Source organism: Monodelphis domestica, chromosome 6 (assembly GCF_027887165.1).
Source record: "Monodelphis domestica isolate mMonDom1 chromosome 6, mMonDom1.pri, whole genome shotgun sequence".
Classification (NCBI taxonomy): domain Eukaryota; kingdom Metazoa; phylum Chordata; class Mammalia; order Didelphimorphia; family Didelphidae; genus Monodelphis; species Monodelphis domestica.
In genome coordinates this window covers 69,723,725-69,747,595 of record NC_077232.1, presented here as the reverse complement: position 1 = coordinate 69,747,595, position 23,871 = coordinate 69,723,725, and the positions used below count along the sequence as shown (strand labels likewise).

At 36.1% G+C, this 23,871-nt stretch overlaps 1 protein-coding gene across 4 annotated transcripts in view; it reads left to right on the top strand.

The window, feature by feature from the left end:
• UEVLD (UEV and lactate/malate dehyrogenase domains) overlaps positions 1-23,871 on the top strand; it is an 87,281-nt gene that overhangs the window by 36,172 nt on the left and 27,238 nt on the right. For 2 of the 4 annotated variants that reach the window (XM_007497003.3, XM_007497002.3), the window contains exon 7: positions 1,248-1,350. In XM_007497003.3, coding sequence (XP_007497065.1) covers positions 1,248-1,350 — 103 coding nt within the window. Of the gene's footprint in view, positions 1-1,247; positions 1,351-2,161; positions 2,834-23,871 lie in introns of those variants that run through there. The other 2 variants (XR_008912788.1, XM_056802209.1) reach the window with 2 other exon arrangements.

Genomic DNA, 23,871 nt, shown 5'->3' with positions numbered 1-23,871 from the left:
CATTGTTAAAATCAGGAAATAGCTATATCCAATCTTCACAGAATCTACCACTCATTCACTCAGTCAATAGTCCATTTTTAGCTTTTAAAAATTAAAATTATGATTTCAAAAGAAAGACATTTTCTATGATCAGCAGCAAAAATTTAGTCACTCTCCTTTTTCCCATCTCATTCTCCATATGATTTTCTAGTGCATTTTTGAAGGCTAGCCTTTTCTCAGATAAACACTGATTAAAGCCTCCCAGAATCCTGGTTTTGTGTGGGTTTTTTTCCAGTTCAGTAAACATTTATATTTTTTTTTTGAAAATTTTATTTAGACAGTTTAGAACATTATTCCTTAGTTACAAGAATCATATTTCTTTCCCTCCCTCCCCTCTCCCCACCCCTTCCTGTAGCTGAAGCACAATTCCATTGGGTTTTACATGTGTCCTTTCTCAGATCCTATTTCCATGTTGTTGATGTTTGCACTAGGATGATCATTTAGAGTCTATATCCCCATGACCCATGTAGTCAAGCAGTTATTTTTTCTTCTGTGTTTCTAGTCCTACAGTTTTTCCTCTGAATGTGGATAGTGTTTTTTCCCATAGATCCCTCTGGGTTATTCAGGAACACTGAATTGTCACTAATGGAGAAGTTCATTACATTCGATTGTACCACAACATATCAGTCTCTCTGTACATTGTTCTCCTGGTTCTGCTCCTTTCGCTCTGCATCCATTCCTGGAGGTTGTTCCAGTTCATAAGGAATTCCTCTGATTCATTATTCCTTTGAGCACAATAGTATTCCATCACCAACATATACCACAATTTATTCAGCCATTCCCTAATGAAGGGACACCCCCTCATTTTCCAATGTTTTGCCACGACAAAGAGCGCAGCTATGAATATTCTTGTACAAGTATTTTTTCCCTATTATCTCTTTGGGGTATAAACCCAGCAGTACTATGGCTGGATCAAAAGGCAGACAGTCTCAGAATCCTAGTTTTTAAAAACCAGGCCAAACAGATTGAATTCCTTAGTTTTTATATCTATCAGCTGTTCAATTGTCTTTTGACATTTTTGTTATTTTATAGACATGAAATCTTTTTCATCTTGAGAGATCACTTGTAATATGTGTTGGGTTATAAGTGTTGCAAGTCATTGCATGTTCTAAAATGTGCTAAATTCTGGACCTGATCATTTCTGAAGTGAATACCATTGTTTTCTTGCAGTACTGAATGGTGAGTGTTATTGCTGGTGTTTTACACAGGGTGTTGCAGACAAGGTGGTCCTTATAGACTTCTCAGAAGGGACAAAAGGAGGAGCAATGGACATAGACATTTTCGAGCTTCAAAATGTGGAGATCAGCAAAGGTATGGCTATTCTGTTTGAGAGAAACTTGCTCTACATCTTTTAGTATTCCATTTGAAGAATTTTTTTTAAGCCCTTACCTTCCATCTTGGATGGTATGGGCTAGGCAATGGGGGTTAAGTGACTTACCTAGGGTCAAACAGCTGGGAAGTATCTGAGGCCAGATTTCAACCTAGGACATCCTGTTTCTAGGCCTGGCATTTGAAGAATTTTTAAGGAAAAGGGGAACTTCGTAGACATTGTTTAGTACAAAAGAAATAGACTAGAAGAGGCCAAGTGACTTGTCCCAAGTCCCATAGCCAGTTAATGACAGAAATGGAATTTCTGCCTCACCCCTTAGTTCTGCCTCTTTGCAAGTGATTTTGTCCCTCTGGGTGATTCTTCTGAGGTTTTTTGCTGCCTGATTGACAGTATTTACCTCTGGTTCAGATAAAAATTCAGTCATGAAGATGTGATCCCCACTCCAGCACCTGTTAGTGCTTTAGGCTACAGTGGTTGCTGAAAAACTTATGTTCAAGCCATACCTTTTTTCCCCCCTGTTTCTTTTTATTTGTTTTATTTTTAAATTTTATTTAATTGATTAATTAAGAAAATTTTCCTGGTTATATGATTCATGTTCTTTCCCTCCCCTCTTTCCACCCCCCTCCTGTAGGCAACATAAAGTTCCACTGGGTTTTACATGTGTCATTGATCAAGATTTATTTCCATATTATTGATATTTGCACTAGGATGATCATTTGGAGTCCCCAATCATATTCCTATTGACCCATGTGATCAAGCAGTTATTTTTCTTCTGTGTTTTTAATCCTGCAGTTCTTTCTCTGGATGTGGATAGCATTCTTTCTCATAAGTCCCTCAGAAATGTTCAAGCCATACTTTGATGCTACCTTTGATGTGTTTACAGGAGGATGGAAATAAGTTCAGTAGAAAAAACAATGTGAGTCTTCCAGGAATCAAAGAAACCGTTTATGTATTAGACAGTGTTGATTTTATACAAACAGAAAAAATGTTCATAAAAGTCAATTTTAAAAAGTTTGTTGTACAATATTGCTGTTACGGTGTACAGTGTTCTAGTTCTGTTCACTCTGCATCAGTTTGTGTAAGTCAGGTTTTTCTGGAATCATCCTGCTCATGATTTCTTATAGCACAATAGTATTCCATCACAGTCATATACCACAACTGCTTCAGTCATTCTCCAATTGATGAACATCCCCCCCACCTTCCAAATCTTTATCACCGCAAAAAGAACTGTAAAAACTCTTTTGTTCCATTTTTGTAAGAGATAATTTACTCAGTTCTACTTCTTTCAGTGCATTCTTCTTTCTCATCCCTTAGTTTTAGTTTTTTCGATTCCATTCCATCATATTCAACTTTCATCCTTACTCTCTGTATATGTATACTCCTTCTAACTGCCCAAATGATAATGTTTTTAGGAGTTACAAATCTTACCTTCCCCTATAGGGATATAAACAGTTGAACCTTATTGAATCCCTTGTGATTTTTCTTTCTTGTTAACCTTTTTATGCTTTTCTTAAGGCTTGTAACTGAGAATAAAATTTTCTATTCAGCTTTGGTCTTTTTTAAAAAATATATTATTATTTTTTCACATTAGTTTATTTATGGTTTTATTTTGGGATTTTGGTTTTATGAGTATTTTTACCCCAGTAAGCAACGTAGAAGTATGTTTTGCATGATAATATATGTATAACCCAGATCAAATGGCTTACTATCCCTGAGAGTTTGGAGCAATGGGAAGGAGGGAGGCAATTTGGATCTTATAATTTCAGAAAATGCATGTTGAAAATTATTATTACAGGTAATTGGGAAAATACATGTAATATACATGCTCTGGGGAAAAGATAAAATAATTAGTACCAAAAATCAAAGTAGAAAACAGAGACATGCATAATAAATTTGGTAATTATTCTTTTTGATCACATATTATTTTAAATACAGTTCTTAGTCATTTATAATTTATGTATATGCATATATGTACATATATATATTGATATCTACAAGTAGACAATACTTGATGTAATAGATATCTTCTTGAAAAATTACATATTGTCCACAAAGTGAATTGGAAAGAATGTTAGATTTTCTTTTTTTTTTTAATTTAGGTATTTAATTAATTAATTTAGGATATTTTTCCATGGTTACATGATGCATATTCTTTCCCTCCTTTTCCCCCACCCCCCTCCTGTATTGGCTTTGGTCTTTCTAAAGTCCTCTATTTCATTGAATGCCCATTTTTTCCTTTGATGGATTATGCTCAGTTTTTTTGGAGAGGTGTTTTTTTTATTGCATTCCTAGATCCTTACCCTCTGGAATATCATATTCTAGGCACTATTATCCTTTAATATAGAAGCTGCTAAATCTTGTGTTTTCCTGACTGTGGCTCTATAATAGTTGAATTGTCTCTTTTTGATTGCTTACAATATTTTCTCCTTCTCTTAGGAATTCTGGAATTTGACTATAATATTCCTGGGAATTTTCACTTTGGGATCTCTTTCAGGAGATGGATTCTTTCCACTTCCATTTTACTCTTTGGTTCTAGAGTATTAGGGCAGTTTTCCTTGAGAATTTCTTGAAAGACGATATCTAGGCTCTTTTTTTTATCATGGCCTTCAGGTAGTCTAATAATTCTTAATTCATCTATTTTTCCAGGTTGAAAGTTTTTCCAATGTTTCTGATTTTTAAGAAATCATTTTCTTTAATGAGCTTTTGCACCTTCTTTTCCATTTGGCCAATTTTACTTTATTTTTATTTTATTTATTTTACTTTTAAAACTCTTACCTTCCGGTATTGGTTCTATGGCAGAAGAGCAATAAGGACTAGGCAGTGGGGGTTAAGTAACTTACTTCCCCAGGGTCACACAGCTAGGTGTGAGGCCAGATTTGAACACAGGACCTCCCATCTCTGGGCCTGGTTCTCAATTCACTGAGTCAGCTAGCTGCCTCCTACTACCCCACCCCTACATTCTGCTTTTTAAGTTGTTTTTTTTCTTCAGTGTATTTTTGTATCTCTTTTACCAATTAGCCTATGTTGTGTTTTTTAAGATATTTTCTTAAAATTTTTTGTGCCTCTTTTAACCAAGCTGTCAACTCTTTTTTCAGTTTCTTTGAATCATTCTCATTTCTTTTTCCAGTTTTTCTTATGCCTCTCTTATTTGATTTTCTAAATTCTTTTTCAGCTCTTCCAGGAATTCTTTTTGGGCTTGAGAACAACTCACATTTTTCTTTAAGGCTTTGGATATAACATTATTGATTTTGTTATCTTCTGAGTTTGTGTTTTGGTCTTCCCTGTCACCAAAATATTTATTGTTTTGTTTTTGCCATTTTTACAGGCTTTTTCTTTACTTTTAACTTAAAAAAAAAAAGAATTGTTAAAGTTCTGTTCTGTTCCTATGACGAAAAGAATACTGTTTGAGGCTTCATGTTCTTTATATGGTTACTTTCAGAGCTATATCTAGAGATTTATAAGTTTTCACTTCTTCCAGGGTAGTCTAATCTAAGGAGAAGTGTGCTTACTACTTTCCTAGCTTATGCTCTGGTCTGTGAGCTACCTAAGCATTCTTTTCTATCTTGGAACTGTGACCAGAGTCCCCTGTTCCTCTGTGGCCAGAAGCACTGATATTCCAGTGCTCCTTCTTGTCTTGGGACTATGACCCAGGACTGACCCTGGATTTGTGTAAGGATAGTGCAATAGAGTCTTGTACTTCGAGCCAGCAAAGGAACCCCTGTAATCTTCTAACCAGTTGTACAACCCCTTTGCCTTCTGTGTACTGAGAGCTCTGGAAGCCATTGCTGCTGGTTCAGCCTTCCCCAAAGCCTCTGCTGGCTTGGTGAAGCCTGACTTGGCTCACTGGTCCAAACTTCACTACTACCTTAGTGCAATAGCCCTTTCATGTCAACCTTCTAGTTGTCTTGGCCTGAAAAACTATTTTAAACTATCTTTGTGAGTACAAAATTTGTTTTGAGGCCTCATATAAAAGGTTTAGAACAGCGGTTCTCAACCTCTCTATTTGTATCAATGAGAATACATAATGCATATCAAGTATTTACATTCCAAATCATAACTGTAGCAAAATTACAGTTTTGAAGTAGCCACCAAAATAATTTTTTGGCTTGGGGTCATTGCAACATGAGGAACTGTATTGCGGGGATCAAGGCGCGTTAGAAAGGTTGAGAACCACTGGTTTAGAGGGTAATTTGGGAGAGATCAGGAAGGTCCCCTCCCTGTTCCTTCTTCATTATTTTGACTCCTTTTTTCCAAAACCACTCTATTTTTAACCAGCCAACAAAACCCATGTTACTCTTCAGTTTATCCATGTTGCAAATTTAACTTTAATGTTTGGCCTTTTTAAACATTGTTTTATAAATCTTTTTCCCTGTGTTTCTTAGCTACTCCCATCAATGGAGTTTGTTTTTGAACTGGGAACCTAACTCTCGTTTGAATGGCACCCACATAATGTTAATAATATTAATACTCAAACTATGTAAAGTTTGATTTCAGGGCCTCCTTATATTGGGGAGCTTGAATTCTTGAAGGCTATGACCTTCCCCAGGTGCAAAAAGTTCTTTAAGCACAGTTCATATATGATAGCAGATTTGACCTATGGAATAAGCTCTGGCTAAGTGGCTTCAAGATAATTGGTCACTGTGATGAATTTATTTTGGCTATAGCAATTCTTGAATATTGTCCACTAAGGCATAAATTATATACTCAGGTATAAAAAGTTTATTTTTATTTTTTTTTAAGCCCTTACCTTCTGTCTTAGAATTAATACTAAATGTTGAGTCCAGGACAGAAGAGTAGTAACAGTAGACAATTGAGGTTACGTAACTTTTCCAGGTTCTCATAGCTAGGAGTGTCTGAGACCAGATTTGAATCCAGAAGGCATATGAGGATTGTAATCTACAATGGTGAGAGAAATAACTAGAAATGAAATAATGAATCCTTAAAGTGTTGAAGTATAACTAAAGACCTACTTTGATAACGTACTATATAGAGGCTCTGTATTCTCAAAGACTTTGCCAGGGGTAACCAAGCTCTCACAAATCCTATCAAGCTAGAAAGGTTTTGAGGAGAATACCCAGTGATAGATATATCAAGAAGATTATTTTGGCATACCCATCAAACCACCAAAAAACTTTTTTACAGAATTAGAAAAAACAATAGCAACATTCATTTGGAAGAACAAAAAATCAAGAATATCAAGGGAAATAATGAAAAAATGCAAAGGAAGGTGGCCTAGCTGTACCAGATCTTAAACTGTACTATAAAGCAGTGATCATCAAAACATTATGGTACTGGCTAAGAGACAGAAAGGAGGATCAGTGGAATAGACTTGGGGTAAGTGACCTCAGTAAAACAGTCTATGATAAACCCAAAGATCCCAGCTTTTGGGACAAAAATCCACTATTTGACAAAAACTGCTGGGAAAATTGGAAAACAGTGTGGAAGAGGTTAGATTTAGACCAACATCTCACACCCCACACCAAGATAAACTCAGAATAGGTGAACAACTTGAACATAACAAAGGAAACAATAAGTAAATTAGGTGAACACAGAATAGTATACTTGTCAGATTTTTGGGAAAGGAAAGATTTTAAGACCAAGCAAGAGTTAGAAAAAATTAAAGAATGCAAAGGAAATAATTTTGATTGCATTAAATTAAAAGGTTGTTTTATAAACAAAACCAATGCAATCAAAATTAGAAGGGAAGCAACAGATTGGGAAACAATCTTTATAACAAAAACCTCTTAGGCAAAGTAGGGACACTAATTCATTGCTGGTGGAGTTGGGAATTGATCCAACCATTCTGGAGGGCAATTTGGAACTATGCCCAAAGGGCGCTAAAAGACTGTCTGCCCTTTGATCCAGCTATAGCACTGCTGGGTTTGTACCCCAAAGAGATAATAAGGATAAAGACTTGTCCAAGAATATTTATAGATGCACTCTTTGTGGTGGCCAAAAATTGGAAAATGAGGGGATGCCCTTCAATTGGGGAATGACTGAACAAATTGTGGTATATGTTGGTGATGGAATACTATTGTGCTAAAAGGAATAATAAAGTAGAGGAATTCCATGGAGTCTGGAACAACCTCCAGGAAGTGATGCAGAGCGAAAGGAGCAGAACCAGGAAATTATTATACACAGAGACTGATACACTGTGGTATAATCGAAGGTAATGGACTTCTCCATTGGTGTCAATGCAATGTCCCTGAACAATCTTCAGGGATCTAAAAAACACTATCCACAAACAGAGGATAAACTGTGGGAGTAAAAACACTGAGGAAAAGCAACTGCTTGACTACAGGGGTTGAAGGGATATGACTGAGGAGAGACTCTAAATGAACACTCTAATGCAAATACCAACAACACAGAAATGGGTTCGAGTCAAGAACACATGTGATACCCAGTGGAATTATGTATCAGCTATGGGAGAGGTGGGGGGGGGCGGAGGAAAAGAAAATGATTTTTGTTTCCAATGAATAATGTTTGGAAATGACCAAATAAAATAATTAAAAAAAAAAAAAAACCTCTGACAAAGGGCTAATCACTCAAATTTATAAGGAACTAAATCAATTGTACAAAAAATCAAGCCATTCCCCAATTGATAAATGGGCAAGGGACATGAATAGGCAATTTTCAGATAAAGAAATCAGAACTATTAATAAGCACATGAAAAAATGTTCTAAATCTCTTATAATCAGAGAAATGCAAATCAAAACAACTCTGAGGTATCACCTTACACCTAGCAAATTGGCTAACATGACAACAAAGGAAATTAATGAATGTTGGAGAGGATGGGGAAAAATTAGGACATTAATGCATTGCTGGTGGAGTTGTGAATTGATCTAAGCATTCTGGAAGGCAATTTGGAACTATGTTCCAAAGGACACTAAAAGACTGCCCTTTGATCCAACCATAGTACTGTTGGGTTTGTACCCCAAAGAGATAATAAGGAAAAAGACTTATATGAGAATATTCATAGCCATGTTGTTTGTGATGATAAAAAATTGGAAAATAAGGGGATGTCCTCCAATTGGGGAATGAATGAACAAACTCTGGTATATACTGGTGATGGAATACTATTGTGCTCAAAGGAATAATAAACTGGAAGAATTCCATGTGAACTGGAAAGACCTCCAGGAATTGATGCAGAGTGAAAGGAGCAGAACCAGGAGAACATTGTATACAGAGTTTGATAAACTGTGGTATAATCAAATGTAATGGTCTTCTCTACTAGTAGCAATGCAATGATCCAGAACTATTTGAAGGGACTTATGAGAAAGAACACTATCCACATCCAGAGGAAGAACTGTGGGAAAAACACAGAAGAAAAACAACTACTTGATAACATGGGTTGATGGGGATATGACTGAGAAAATAGACTCTAAAAGATCACCCTAGTGCAAATATTAATAATATGGAAATGGATCTTGATCAATGACACATGTTAAATCCAGTGGAATTGTGCATCAGATACAGGAAGGGGATGGGGGGAGGGGAGGAAGATCATGAGTCTTGTGACCATGGAAAAATATTCTAAATCATCTAATTAAATAAAATTTAAAAAAGAAAATTATTTTGACAGCTGTGTGAAGGATAGATTAAATCAGGCAGAAACAAAAAATCAAAAAGACTATGAAGCTTTTACAATAGTCAGTGACTTAGTAATCAATTGAACATAGGAGGAGAGAGCAGGAAGAATTGGATATAATTTCTGAGGTTTTGAACCTTGTTGATTGGGGAATGGTTTTGTTGAATGGTAGAGGTACTTTCTCATATCTCTTTTTTTGAATCAGAGTTGACCATTATAATTTTACAATATTTTGTTGATTTTATGTGCATGTACCACAGTTTGTTCAATCTATTTCTTAATTGATAGGCATCCAATTAATTTGTTTCAGTTCTTTGCTACTACAAAAATTGCAACTATAATTATTTTGGTGTATATGACAACTTTTGTTTTGTTATTGACTTCCTTGGGATATTTTCTATTAGTGGAGTTTATGAGTCAAAGGGTATAGATATCTTAGATACTCTTTATTCATAAATCCAAATATCTTTTGAGAATGGATCATTTCACACGTCTACCAATGATAAATTAAAATATCTATCCAATCTGTGAAGGAGCTACTGAGCTAGTTTTTTTTTTTGTTTGTTTTTTTAAACCCTTATTGTCTGTCTTGGAATGGATGCTATGTCAGTTCCAAGACAGAAGAGTAGTAAGGTCATGACAATTGGGGTTAAGTGACTTGCTTAGGATCACACAGTTACAAAATATTTGAGGCCAGATTTGGCCCTCTCATCTCTAGGCCTGGCTTTCTATCCATTGAATCACCTAGCTGTCCCTACTGAGTTAATGTTTACTAGGTTAGAAACCTATAAAGGGCCAGGTATCAGGACCTCCCTACTTGTCCTAAGTAAACCATTTTCTTTCTATGTGCATGGGGGTGAGAATCAGTGATTCATAGTCTGATGTGAATTGATTAAATCAAATCAATAAGCATATATTCATTGCTGTACCAGACCCCATGCTGGGGAGATAGAGAAAGGCAGACAGGCCCAGTTTTCAAGGAGCTCACCATCTAATGTGGGAAATAACATTCAGACAACTGTATACAAAGAGACAGGATTAATTGGAGATAGTCTTAGAGGGGAGGCACAAGTATTAAGAGAGATCTAGAAAGCCAGTATTTAAGTTGACACTTGAAGTAAACCAGAAAAACTAGGAAGGTGAAACGAGGAAATAGAGAATTTGAGACCTGATAGGACAGCCAGTGATGATGCCAAGAATTGGGTGATGGAGCAAGGAGATCACTGTCACTGGAACTTAAGAGTACTTGGAGAGGAGGTAAGGTGTTAAGAAGCCTGGAAAGGTAGGAATGGCTTTGACACCTAGTTCAGATCTATAGGCTTAGGAGAATGAGAGCGCAAGAAATAATTAGTAAATATGGGATACTTGGGAGATTGATTTGGACAACTTGGTGAGAATGTGCAAGAATACTAGAAGAGTAGACTCAGGAGCAGAGATAGGGAGAGAAATGGGAACAATTTTTTCTCATTTGGCCTTTCCTTTCTTTCAAGGGATAAAAGGATTTATCTTCTAAGTTGTTGGTTAACAGTGCCTGGAACATAGTAGTTATTTTGTAAATGTTTGTTGACTGACTTCCCCAAGTGGTGATTTGGCAGAAGGTAAAGGGATCAGGTTCAAATCAGCCACAGTAAGCTGGCTTTTTTGGAGAAACCTTCTAGAAATTTGATTAATGTTTTTTATTGGTTTGTTCAAGATTATCTGTGTGAAGTAAACATCTTTCACATACTTGTTGCTTAATAATATACCAGCAAGTTGTATCTCAGGTAAAGAATCACAAAGGTGGAGATGGTGCACCTTATTATTTCCTCCTTTTTATTTCACCTGGAATAGGTTTGGTTTGGTATTAAATACTTTCTACTTTGTAAAAGTTCTTTATGGTATATGGCTTATTTTAATTTCTAATATTTGAAAGTCTCCAGAGAGAATAAAGGACTTAATGATATTTTGGAAGATCTTATGTGGATTCTCCTTTAGGAGAAATATCCTAGGGAACCAGATTTTCTCAAGGGCCTAGGTTAAATCCTGGTTCTGAGTTATTTAAGACACTCTTTCAAGTACTAGTACACTATTTAGTAAATGTACCCTGGTGCATAAATTGTTTTTCATGACTTAAAGTAATTATTGTGTTTTCCTAAGTCTCTTTTCTTTTTTTTTAAACCCTTACCTTCCATCTTGGAATCAATACTGGGTATTGGTTCCAAGGCAGAAGAGTGGTAAGGGTTAGGCATTGGGGGTTAAGTGACTTGCCCAGGGTCACACAGCTGGGAATGTCTGAGGCCAGATTTGAACCTAGGACTTCCCATCTTATTATGATTAAAATTTTTGGGTTTAAGCTGTGACAGGTAAAAATTAGTTTCTCTGTCAAGGAGTATTATATTTTATGAGGTTTATTTAAGATTAAGAGTTTAAGAAAATACACGTAAGAAAGGACTTGTCTAGGTGGGCTGAGAGGCCCATTCAACCTCACCTACATCATGAGAGACCCCTCTGCTTGTAAGCAGAAACAGGAAAAGAGAGCCCCAGCCATAAGGCGGAGACTCTTTAAATAATAATCTGCTCTTGGCCCAGGTGAGAATTCAAAGAGATTACAAAGCATCCTGGAAACCAGAGCAAGGTCTTCTGGGATTAGAGTCCAGGGTTCAAGTCTCCATTCTTACATTTTGCCATGTGATCATTTTTGGAAAAAAGAAAACAAAACATCTTTTCCCCAAAAGTATCATGAAAACATAATCAACTTAAAGGTTACAATAATTTGAGGATAAGAGAAAAAAAATAACAAAAACAATAATTGCTGGACGCATTGACAAAAAGCCAGTTAGGGGGCAATCCTCTTTAAAGTATACATATAAATAAATGTTCAATCAACTACACCCAAAGTTCATTCTTGTTCAGCTTGTGGTCTGGAGGCTTCTTCATGGTGTCTTCTCCAACAGTTCAGTTTCTGGATTCAGAGTGGTAGCATCTTTCTTTACCTAAAATTCTTCTTAAAAGGAATTTAAACTTTGCAATTTAAATAATGATATTTTTTACATTTCCCTGTGTTGTGGGTGATTTAAAATACAGGATCACTTAGGGATGCATGACTGAGGTGTGAGGTATATGAATCAATTGGTAAGAGAAATTAAAAAGACATCAGAAAATCCAAATAAAAAGGAAAATTTCTGGATGAAAATATAGACTATCAAAGTCTTATGTGTAAAAATTCTAAGTAAAAGAAAAATAAATCTATAACAGGTCCTTGAATCAGGACCCAATTAAAATCATCTAAGCAATGATGCATTTACCCAGTCAGTAGCCAGGACAGAACGTTACTACACTATGAAATACAGGAAAAAAAAGGGACCAGATTATAGGAGCCAGTTAGGAGCCAAGGTTTGGGGATACTCATCTGTAAGTATTTTCAGAGTGAGGGTGGACACAAGGAAAGCCTATGTTGTAACAATGTTAAACATAGTAACCTTGAATATTCACACTAGGTTCAAGACCTTTGCATTGACTTGGGAGTGCATCATTCTGTCCTGGATAGGCTTTTCCTTGGCCCTGTGCAATGGTTCTTTTGTATGTATCTTGTCCTGGATTCAGACAGAATTATTAAGTAAAGTCCCATAATTTTTTTTAAACAATTAGTGGCATCATTTTTATAGTCTCAAGCTTTTAGGGCATGCATTGGCATTATAGCAAATGTATTTTAAACTTACAGTACTGCAAAATCAAAAAGTTAAAGAAAATCTTAATGCTGGTGACATGTGCTTCAAATATAAAAAGGAGAGAAAAATAATAAAAACCTGAAAAAGTATATTGCAAATGCAAGAAAAATAAAAGAGTTTTTAAAAATTCAAAAATATAGCTGTGTCAGCTAAGAAAATATAGAATACAAGGCTTTCTCACCAAAAATGAGATACATTTCCTCTTCATATCTAGCCATGATCCACTGTGAGTATGAGCAAATGAATTGAACAAGGTAACATTTTTAATTTTTGAAGAAAAGTAGCACAAATATGTAGTTATCAATATCCCCAAAATTCTCAATACCCCAATTAATTACAATAGCAAACAAACACACTATCATATTTAACATAAGTTGCTGTATGATATTTTAAAGAACCTATGAACTGATGGATATTTGGCACAGTTTTTACAACCATAGGAAATCTTTCAACCTTGGTAATAAACACTTTTAAACAAAGTAAAACTTATTTTGGGTTTTAGAACATCATCAAGAATTCTAGATATCTTTCTGGTGGAAGCAAAGTAGTGAGCTGAAGAGTATAAATGAGAGGTACTCCTCTTTTAAAGGCTTTTTTAGGGGTACATGCCCTGAGATTAACTGCCCAACTTCCATTCACATATTTAGAAATGCAGGAAGGTTGGGGGTTATAAATGTATTTCACTTCAGCTACTAGAATGGGCCTTACCTCATGGTAGGGGCAGACAAAATAACCAGAGATTGTTTAAAAAAAAACCCTTAAAATCAATTGAGATATTTAGCACATTAAATTTTCCAAAGGTTATTATACAATTGTAACCAGTTCTGATGAAGTCCATCTATCCTCTATGTGACAATTTACAAAGTCAAAAATAGAAAGGCTGTTTTTTCTCATATATGGACTTAATTACAATGATATTTGTTCAATATTATTATAGGGGAAAAGCAACAGAATATAACAGTAGTTAAAACTCAGTACATTAAAATGATTCAGTGTAACAGAATAATATTGAATGCAGTAATATATGACCTTAAAATATGAAGTTAAATCACAAAGTTAAACCTTAAACAAAGGAAACAGTAAAATGCAATAGACTACAGAGATTTTTTTTTTAATAAAACATTGGAGTCTGAAATGCCTTAAAAATACAACTTCCAGTCTCTTTAAAGTTCCTAAGGTTTTTATCCATTTAGATGCCTATTGTCAGAAAGCAGGAAATTTGTATGGGCTAAGTAATGGGTCCTAGATGACCTGCCCAGGGCCACACCGCCAGGAAGTGTCTGAGGCCAGATTTTAACCCAGGACCTCCTGTTTATAGGCCTGGCTCTCAGTTCACTGAGCCTCAGAGTTTCCTCCCCATAGTTAACTAAATGGTTGTAGGGAGCCGAATTTTTTTCCTGACACGCAGGTGAAGTCAATAAAAGAATCAATGCAATTAAAAGATATCCGTGCAAAATAGCCATGCTTTTAAGTTCCTGTTTGGAAAGTCTTTCTTCTTCCCCTTTTTCTCTCCCTTCCTATGATACCCCCAGTCCACATGGAGGCTTAACCTAAGGGAAAATTACCCCGTTTGTTACTGGCTAGTTTTTTGATCCTGAAGAAATTGGGTCTGCTACCAGTGACCGGGAGTGCAGGGCGGCAATTTCTGGGGCCAGGTGAGTGGCAGACAGCAAACAGGTCTATAGCAGAGGCGGAAACGCAGGCAGGAACACAAGCAGGCAGGGCCAGGAGAGCTGGCACCAGGTGAGAACAGAGCACAGCCGGGCCAGCGGGAAAGGCTCAAGAAAGTTCGAAACAGATGGCTGCAGGCAGGCAGGCAGGGAAGGGCCAGGCTGGGAGCCGGTGAGCTATCTAATGGCTGGAACAAGCAGCAGCTTTCTGAGGGTAAAAAACCTTGGCCAGAGAAACATGGCTTAAAAAAGTTCTAGGCAGTAGCTCTGAAAAGCTGAACTTAGTAGAGAAAAGAATCAGAAGATTGAGATATTTCGTTTTTCCAGAGTGGTTGCCATAAACTGTGACTGCGAAAATATGGGTTTCAAGACTGCGAATTGCCCAAACTGTAAGGTTTTAGCCACACTGGTAAAGATAATTTTTAGTGTCTTGATTTTATATCAAAAATAAGTGGTTGCCAATGGAAAAAATTTCCAAATATGAAATACCCAAGTCAGCTGTGTTTTATGGAGATTTTAATTAATACGAATGAAGGAATTAAGGAAAGGGAGAGAGACAGAATAAGAGGAAATAATAGGAAAAGGCTAGGGCCTTGGCCAATGGCCTAGGCCTTTCCCTTTAAGAGAGAAACTAAGTCAGTCTTTAATCACTCACCACAAGATCTTTCCAAGCAAAACTCTAGTGTTCAGAGAGACCCTCCAGTTCAGCTCCTGAGCTCAACTAAGTTCAGCCACTGAGAGACACCAGTTCAGCTTCCTAAGCTGAACTATTCTGAACTTCCTTGAACTGGTTCAGACAGCTCCTTTTTAGAGAATTTTCTCCTATGTCACCTCCCCTTAATTTTCACATCTACCAATCACAGTAGACATTTTCCAAAGGACTGACCATTCTTAATTCACATCTTGTTATCACCTTCTTAATTCACATCTTGTTATCACCTTCTCTGGGTAGACTAAAACTTCTGAATATTTCATACCTCTTTCCTAAGGATGTCCCTTGCAAGTTGCCTGACCTTTTAGTGATTAATTTGACCTTCATAGGTACTTAGCACTCTTTTGTATTAGATCTAAAAATATACCTAGCTTAAGGGCTTTTGGCCTCACTATAAGTATGAGTTAAGTACCTTCTTCGTTGTTCAGTAAGGAGTTTACAACTTTATCTTCCCCTAAAGTATGCCTAAGTATGGGTGGATTAATTTTAAAGTTCCCAATACATTCCTGATCAAGTACCTCCATTGTTTAAATGGGGAATAACCTTAACCAAATGTTTCAAGGTAGAGTCTGAGCAGTTTTAAGATTCACAATCCCCCCTGATGGTCATTGGGAGACTAGCCTCCCCATTGATCATTTAACATAATCATCTTGTAGTCCTAAACACACTTCTAACTACACATGCATACAATATTCAATTTTCTAAGAGGAAATTACAGTAGTGATGGAGGAAATAGAAAAGAAAGAAAGCAAAACTAATGTTTTGCTAGGCACATTGACAGAAAACCAAATTAGGGGCAGTCCCCTTTGGCATGAAAGTATAGATGCAAATAAATGTTCAATCAACTACACCCAAAGTTCAATTCATGATCTTCTTGTGCAGCTTGTGGTCTGGAGGCTTCTTCATGGTGTCTTCTCCAACAGTTCAGTTTCTGGATTCAGAGAGGTAGCATCTTTCTTTACCTAAAATTCTCCTCAAAAGGAATTTAAACTTTTCAATTTAAATAATGATATTTTTTACAGTCTCTAAGTCTGGCTCTCAATCCACTGAGCTACCCAGCTGCCCTGCCTATGTCTCTTTTCTAAGATGACAATGTTCCCTAATTTGTAGCCATATGACATCAGGGTAGGAATACTAATGATAGATAAATTTTTGTAGCAAAAAATGTTTAAGATCATTAAAAAATTGATAATTTCCCAAATATAGTCTTTGCTGATCTTTTCTTTCTACTTATTTCTTGATCCAGTTCATTGTCCATCTGACCCACTTGTCCAAAATATATATATTGAAAGGCTAATTCACTAGGATCCCTGTCTAGTTGCTTATCATGATACGGGTAAAATATATTTCTGTCTTATTTTGTTTTAGACTAATCTTTTTTGTTGTCATGGATTTCACTGAGGAAGGTTTATCCAAGATAATTAGTACAGTAGTCAAAAAGATTTTGGCAAATCTTACCATCAATAGGAAAAACTTCTTTTGTTGGGAATTTATGCAAGTTGTCTAAATTAGGGTGACTCACCATAGCAGTTGGGAATTGGGCTTCCTAGATTCCAGGAGTTTAAAACTGAAAACATTTAACTGTGTTTCCAATCCATTTCAGTTCTTTCATTTGGCTACAACTATCTTTCCAAATAAATGAATGATTATGTTGTAACCCAAGCACTTACATTTGGGAAGGAGGTAAAAGGAAATCCTTGTAAAAGATTCGTGTGCAAAATGGATTAACAAATCTTTATAAGTTTTTGGAGACAGGAAAGGGATGATATAAGCCTTCAAATTGGTATCCATGTTAGCATAGTAGTTAGGCAGATCCCCTGATTTCAGTGAGGAGGCAGTTCCAAAGATGATTTCCCAGCTTTTCCTTTTTGTACAAGAAAAATCCCATTACTCACATATTGGAGATGCAAGCTGTTAAAAATATTTTTAGCTTTGTGACTTAAAAATCTAAATTAATTTGGTCGCCAAGGAAATCCCATAATAAAATACCCAAGTCAGCTGGAAATTTATGGTGATTTTAATTAATATGGAAGGAAGAAATTAAGAAAAAGAGAGAGAGAGAAGAAGAAGAAGAAGAAGAAGAAGAAGAGGGAGAGGAAGAGGGAGAAGGAGAAGGAGGAGAAGAAGAAGAAGAAGAAGAAGAAGAAGAAGAAGAAGAAGAAGAAGAAGAAGAAGAAGAAGAAGAAGAAGAAGAAGAAGAAGAAGAAGAAGAAGAAGAAGAAGAAGAAGAAGAAGAAGAAGAAGAAGAAGAAGAAGAAGAAGAAGAAGAAGAAGAAGAAGAAGACGGAGAAGAAGAGGGAGAAGGAGAAGGAGGAGAGGGAGAGGGAGAGGAAGGAGAAGAAGGAGAAGGAGAAGGAGAAGGAGAAGGAGAAGAAGGAGGAAGAAGAAGGAGGAAGAAGAAGAAGAGAGAAGGAAAGAAGTTTAAATAAGGCCTTGGATAGCCAAGGCAGGGAAAGAGATCAGTCCTTATCACTCACGTGACCAATCTGAAGGAAAGCAGTCTGCGAGGCTCCTCCAACCTCAAGCACCAGCCTTGAACTGAACTTTAGCCCTCCTCACAGGAAGTCCCGAGAACTCCAAAGGCTGTTCTCTACCTCACTTCCTGCATCTCACATGTGCCAATGGTGGCTCTAGCTTGACCTAGGACCACCGAGAGGTCTGTCCTTTTTTTGCACATGTGTGTTGAAGGCCATATTCTCAAATAATTAAATCATGAGTTTGCTGCAGCCCTTCCTAATCTTGTTGCACTGAGGAGGGTGGAGAATGTAGTTTCCAAGACCTGATTCTGTTATTCCAAGTATCTCTATTGTTATTGATCAGGAAATGGCCAAATCTGATCTTCTAAAGAATAGTCTGAATAGGGTGGAGTATTTTTGAAATTCACAAATCCCCCTGAGGCCCGAGGAAGAATAGTCTCTCCAGTGGGTCTTGTAAATATACCAGCTATGAAATTACAATAGTTAGAGAGAAGGGAAAAATAGGAGAGAGAGAGAGACAGAGACAGAGAGAGAGAGAGAGAGAGAGAGAAAGAGAGAGAGAGAGAGAGAGAGAGAGAGAGAGAGAGAGAGAGACCGATGTTTTGCTGGGCTCATTGACAAAAGCCAATTAGGGTGCAGTCCCCTTTGGCAGAAGAGTGTACATTCAAAATAAATTCAATCAATCTTCAGTTCAGTCAACCATACCCCAAGGTTCATTCTTTATTTTGATTTAATGTAGGTTTTCTGGAATCTTTATGCAACAATTCATTCTCTGGATTTAGGAGTTAGCAAGCTTCTTCCTTGAAGATCTTTCTCAAACAAAAAAAAAACTTTTCAAAATCTTGGATTTTCGCGAAAATACAACTCCCCCCTGAAGTGGGTGTTAAAAAAAATCCAGTTCAGCTCAGGATGCATTGTTGAGTTATGGGGATGTATGAGTTAAACATTAAATAAATCTTGTCTCTAAGCAACAGGTCTTGTTTCTTAATCTTGCATACCTCAGTCCAAACAGTACAATAAAGTTTTCCTAAAGGTCTTAGTTTTGAATGTGTATATGTGTAGATATAGCTGTTTATGCATATTTATATGTATGTGTTATACATATGTACATACATACATATACATATGAACATACACACACAACTAAGACCTGAGGAAAATTTTATTGCATTGTTTCCACATATAGGAGGGTCCCCTTATCTGAGATTTTGCTTTCTGTGGTTTCGATTATCCATGGTCAACCTAGAGCAATGAAGGTCTGCCTTTAAAGGACCAGATGTTTTCCTGTTGCAGTTATCTTTCCCTAGTGACAGTTTTCTCTGCTTTCATTTTTACTTTTTTTAAAAGTTTTTTTTGTGTGAGTGTGAGGGTAAGGAGGTCATGGAGCACCAAGCTTAGGAGAAGGAGCAGAAGGAGACCACATATATGTGCTATTCACTTCTAGCTACAGTTATAGATATCCATGGTAGGTATTGGAATGTATCCCCTGTGGATATGGAGGCCCTACTGTATAAACTTTATTATATATTTTTTAAAAAGATATAATGGGGAGACCCAGACCCAGAGTGGATAGAGGCTTTTCCACTTAGGATTTCCACAGTATTCTTACCTCAGGATAGTGAAAGTGAAACAGAATCACTTTCTCTCATTGGGCCAGTTGCATAAAAGCCTTGGAGACAATTGATATGTAGAAAAACAGTATATCTTTTATTATTAGAGGTGATACAAACTGAAGATCAGAACAAGGGGTCCCTAACTCTAAGGAAGCTAACTAGTTTTCCACAATCATCTACATCCCTCACAAGAGGGAGCCTTCTGATCTTCCGACTAAATTATCCGCTCCCTATTTCTATTTAGGTGTTCCCCAAAGCTGACTAAGTTGCCTATCTATGACTTTCAGTAGTTGATAAGATTTAGTTCAACAGCCATCTCTAAAACCCATTATGATTGATCTCAAATGGCTAAGTTCACCCTAGGTGGTCTGACTCCTGAGAAAACCCTTTTGGGGATCACAGCAGGTATGGTCAAATCCTTTTCTAGATATTTTCCTGTCAAATAGAGAACCTCTAAAGATGATTTAGGGCTTTAGTCAGGTTGAGGTAGATGAGCTCCATAAACCCACCTTTCCTCTACCCTTCTAGACAGGAAGAGCCCAACCTCCTACAGGAAGTCATTACTCTCACAGATGTCACTTCCAAACTTCCTCCTCTGCCTTCTACCTGCTAAAATCCTTTCCCTTGAGTTCCTAGTATGTGCCTTGAATATAGCCTTCCACTTCTCTTAAATCTTATCCTATCTCTATCCTTTTCCCTTTTTATCCTTTTTTCTAAAGTTCACATACAATATATACAATAAGCACACATATAGATGCTTATATGTTTATGTGTAGATTTTTTATATGAAATTGGTAACAAGATAGTTTTTTTTCTCTAGGAGGCTACTTCTGTTCATATCCTGGACACATTATTTAATGTTTTATAAAATTAATTTTATATAGTCCAAATTATTTGTTTTATCTTTTGTACTTGCCTCTTGTTTGGTTAAGAATTTGTTCATTGGTTAATAACTTAACCCCTATTATAAAAGATACATTTTTAAAAAATCTACTTTTCTTCTAATTTTTTATGGTAAATATCTAATAGTCAGGTCACATTATACACATAATAGTATAAGATATTGGTCTAAATTCATTTTTTTCCATATAAATTTCCAGTTTTCCTAGCACTTTTTATCAAACAGAAAATTCTTTCCTAGATTGTTTATGTTTTGGGGTTTATTGAACACTAAGTTAGTGAGTTGCATTTTTTCTTGTTCTCCTATATCTCATCTGCTCCATTGATATACTTTTTTTTTTTAACCAGTACCAAATGGTTTTGATGGTGGTTATTTTATATTAATTTGAGAATCCTTTTATTTCTCCTTTTTGTATTGATATTTTACATCTTTTCTTTTTCCAAATGAATTTTGTTATTATTGTATTGATAATGACATTCTGTAACAGACCACATCTTTATATTCACACAGTTGATTGAAAGATTGAGAATGCAAGATTATGCTGTGCTTATTGTATGTTAATTATAAAAAAGCATTTGACCTGATTAAGAAATAGCACTTAAAAGACTCTTTTCCTACTAGGTATTCCCATTGCATCTGTCAGATTCATATAAGAATTCTTGAAAGATGTAATAATAAAGAGTTGTTCAGTGACATTTAATGACTTTGTTGAATTGAAGCATAAAATACGAATATTTATTAAAGGTATTTGCCATGTTTATGGGTAGTGGCTTATACACCATCCAAATGGAAGAGAGATTTACCCATGGATAGTGAGCTCAGTGTTCAATCAAAAGAATTTGGTCCAGCTATATACACGGGAAAATCTAAGGATGGAGGAAGAATACCTTTTGTGCAAACTATAATTTGCAATTGGATGAACAAGCTATAGATCTGGTTCATTAATACATAAGTCTTGGACAGATGCTATAAGTGGACAAGTGGACAAGAATTAAGCATAAGAGAGCAGGAAGGCTTACCTTTGGGAAATTTAACAGAGGTTTCCCCAAGTTTTTCCCTGAAACAAAGTAGTATCTTTTAAATGACAGAATTCTTCTGGATACACTCTATGATTGTGAATAATGGAATACCATTATCTCTAAAGAATTATTCAGTGCTTGACACAAAAATGAACATAATAAAAAATTTTATTCAATTAAAATATTGAGAGGCAGTGGTAAATTACATGATGGGCATGAGCAGGCTACAACAAATTACCACTGAAGAACTGAGCAGGAGAAGTATCATATGAAGAATTTTATTAAGCAATGTATGATCAGAAAAAAAAGATTGTGTAATTACATAGAAAGAGAGGGAGGAAAACTGATGGTCATCTTTTATGTTCCATTAGTATCCATGCAATGTCAAGTGATCCAAACTAGAAGAAGGCCCCCAGTACCCTGGGTGAAGCCTCCAGTGGAAGATTTACAAAAGGACATGGATAGAAATTGCCCAGGATAGGCATTCATGTGTAAGTTATAGTTTGCATTATTGGAGGAAGTATATACTTTGATGGGATTATATATCCCTGAATTATCAAAGCAAAGGATGACTTCTGTCGATTGCACTACTTTTAAATTTTTTTCATTTTTATATATTTTATACATATTTTTTTAACTATCTATTATTATATCATCTTTCTTTCAAAATAAATCACTTCTTCCCTCATCTCTTGCGAGATGAATGTGAAACAAATGAAAAAGATCATAAAAATCCAGGTGAAATTGGAAAAATAAAAGAGCAGAAAATACTACCTTTTTCAGATATTAGATTCATTAAGCATTTGAGAATCCTTAATCTTTTATCCTATCAGTCAATCAGCAAGCATTTATTTTGTGCCTTCTCGTTGTGGTAGGGATATAGAGACAAAAATAAAACCTACTCTGCTTTTGCATTTAAGGAGCAAGCCAGCGTGTACTCATGTAAGTAAATTTAAGGAAGTTTAGGGAGAGAGGACACTAGTCCAGGAAGGGCTTTGTGTTAAAGGTGGTGCTTGAACTGAGTCTTGAGGCAAGGTTAGGAAGAGAATATATTTGGGGCTTAGGAGACAGCCACTGCAAAGTCACAGAGAGAGGAATTGAAATGCTTTGTGTTAGTAAGAAACCCTGTTTGACTTGACTGTAGAGTTGGGAAAGTGAGTAATATTAATAAGGCTGTAAAAGTTAGTTGAAGCCAGATTTTGCAGGGCTTTAAAAGCCAGAGGAATTTTATTTTATTCTAGATATAGGAAGGGGCCACAAGATGTATTGAGTAGGGGACTGACATGGTTGGGCACATGCTTAAGAAAAATAATTTTGATAGCAATGTATAGAATGGATTGGAGTAGGGAGAGAATTATTTAGGCAAGAGATAGCAAGGACTTTAAGTTGAGAGCTTCATAAGTGGGGAGAAAGACTGGTATGAGAGATGTTGTAGAGTCAGAAATAAAGAGATTTGACAACCTGTTTGACCAAAAAGGTTTAAGGGAGAGAGAAGTCAAGCATAAACTTGGGCTTTGAACCTAGGAAACTGAAAGGATAGTTATTCATTATACCTTATTCCTCTCCTTTAGATTTTGCAGGTCTTTGTTCTTTCAATACATCAGTTTCCAATTTTGGCCATTCTAAAGTATTTTACGAAAGTTGTTCTTCATATTGACTTCATATTCATATACCCCATCTCAGTACAGCTCCTCTGTCTTCTGATAAAACATCATTCCCATGCACTAAGCCATTCCACATTCTTATAAAACTTAGCTACTCTTTTTAAACCTGAAGCTTCTGCCCTAACTTTTTATATTGCCTTTCTTGGTTCCTCAGACCTTACAGCCTTCTTTTCTTATTCATCCAGATGTCAAGATCTGAAAGGAATGCTAGAGGGGAAAGGGAAGAATCAAATTAAAATCTGGGACTTTCTGAGTATTCTGCTATGTATGAGAGTTGTAAGGGGCAAATGGGGTTAATTTTTAAAGGGTTGGACTTGATTACTTAAGAGTGTGGTCACCAGGAATTTAATTAATTCCAAAGAGATTTTATTTACAATTTATTTACACAATGTAGAAAGAGTGAAGCAAGAAATCAGAGAGAGGATAAGATAAGATATCTAGCCTGAGCACTAAGTAATTTACTACTGGTCCATCCGGGCAGGGAGAATTAGTTTTAGCTGGCCTCGGCAAAGCCAAGGACCTTGGAAATGTTTCTCTCAAGAGTAGGTCTCTCCAGAGGATAGTTGTTGTTTTGTTTTATTTTTCCCCAGAAAAATCCAGCAGTTAAGAATCAGCTTTTCACTCATCATGTGCCAGTTCAAAGAAACAGGGTCTCAGGGCAGAAGATCAAAGAATGAAGAATTCCTCTAGTCTCCACTTCCAAAAAATGAATAAATGTCTCTCACAGGAAGTAGCAGTTCCTTTTCAAGACACTTCTTTTGCATCACTTCCTGTGCCTTCCCCTAATTTTACATCTACCAATCACAGTTGATACTTTGATTTAGGATTGCCCAGAAGGCAGTCAGTTAATTCTGATTCTTCATCCACTATCACACACGTTGGTCACAGACCTTCCTCACTCAATGTGTGAAATGGGGTGTTTGCACCTTTGGTGATTAAATCTAAAAATGGGCATACTTAAGTTTTAAGTACCATGTTCTAAAAATAGACAGGAGTTACAATTTAATCTTCATAATCAGAGGAGAGTTAAGTATTTTCATTGTTATAATCAGGGGAGTGTTAAATTTAAGCTTCACAGAGTCCATGGCACAAAGTATGTAGCTTATAATTTAGTTGGGGAGACAAAACATAAATGAAAAGCTAAAAGAATA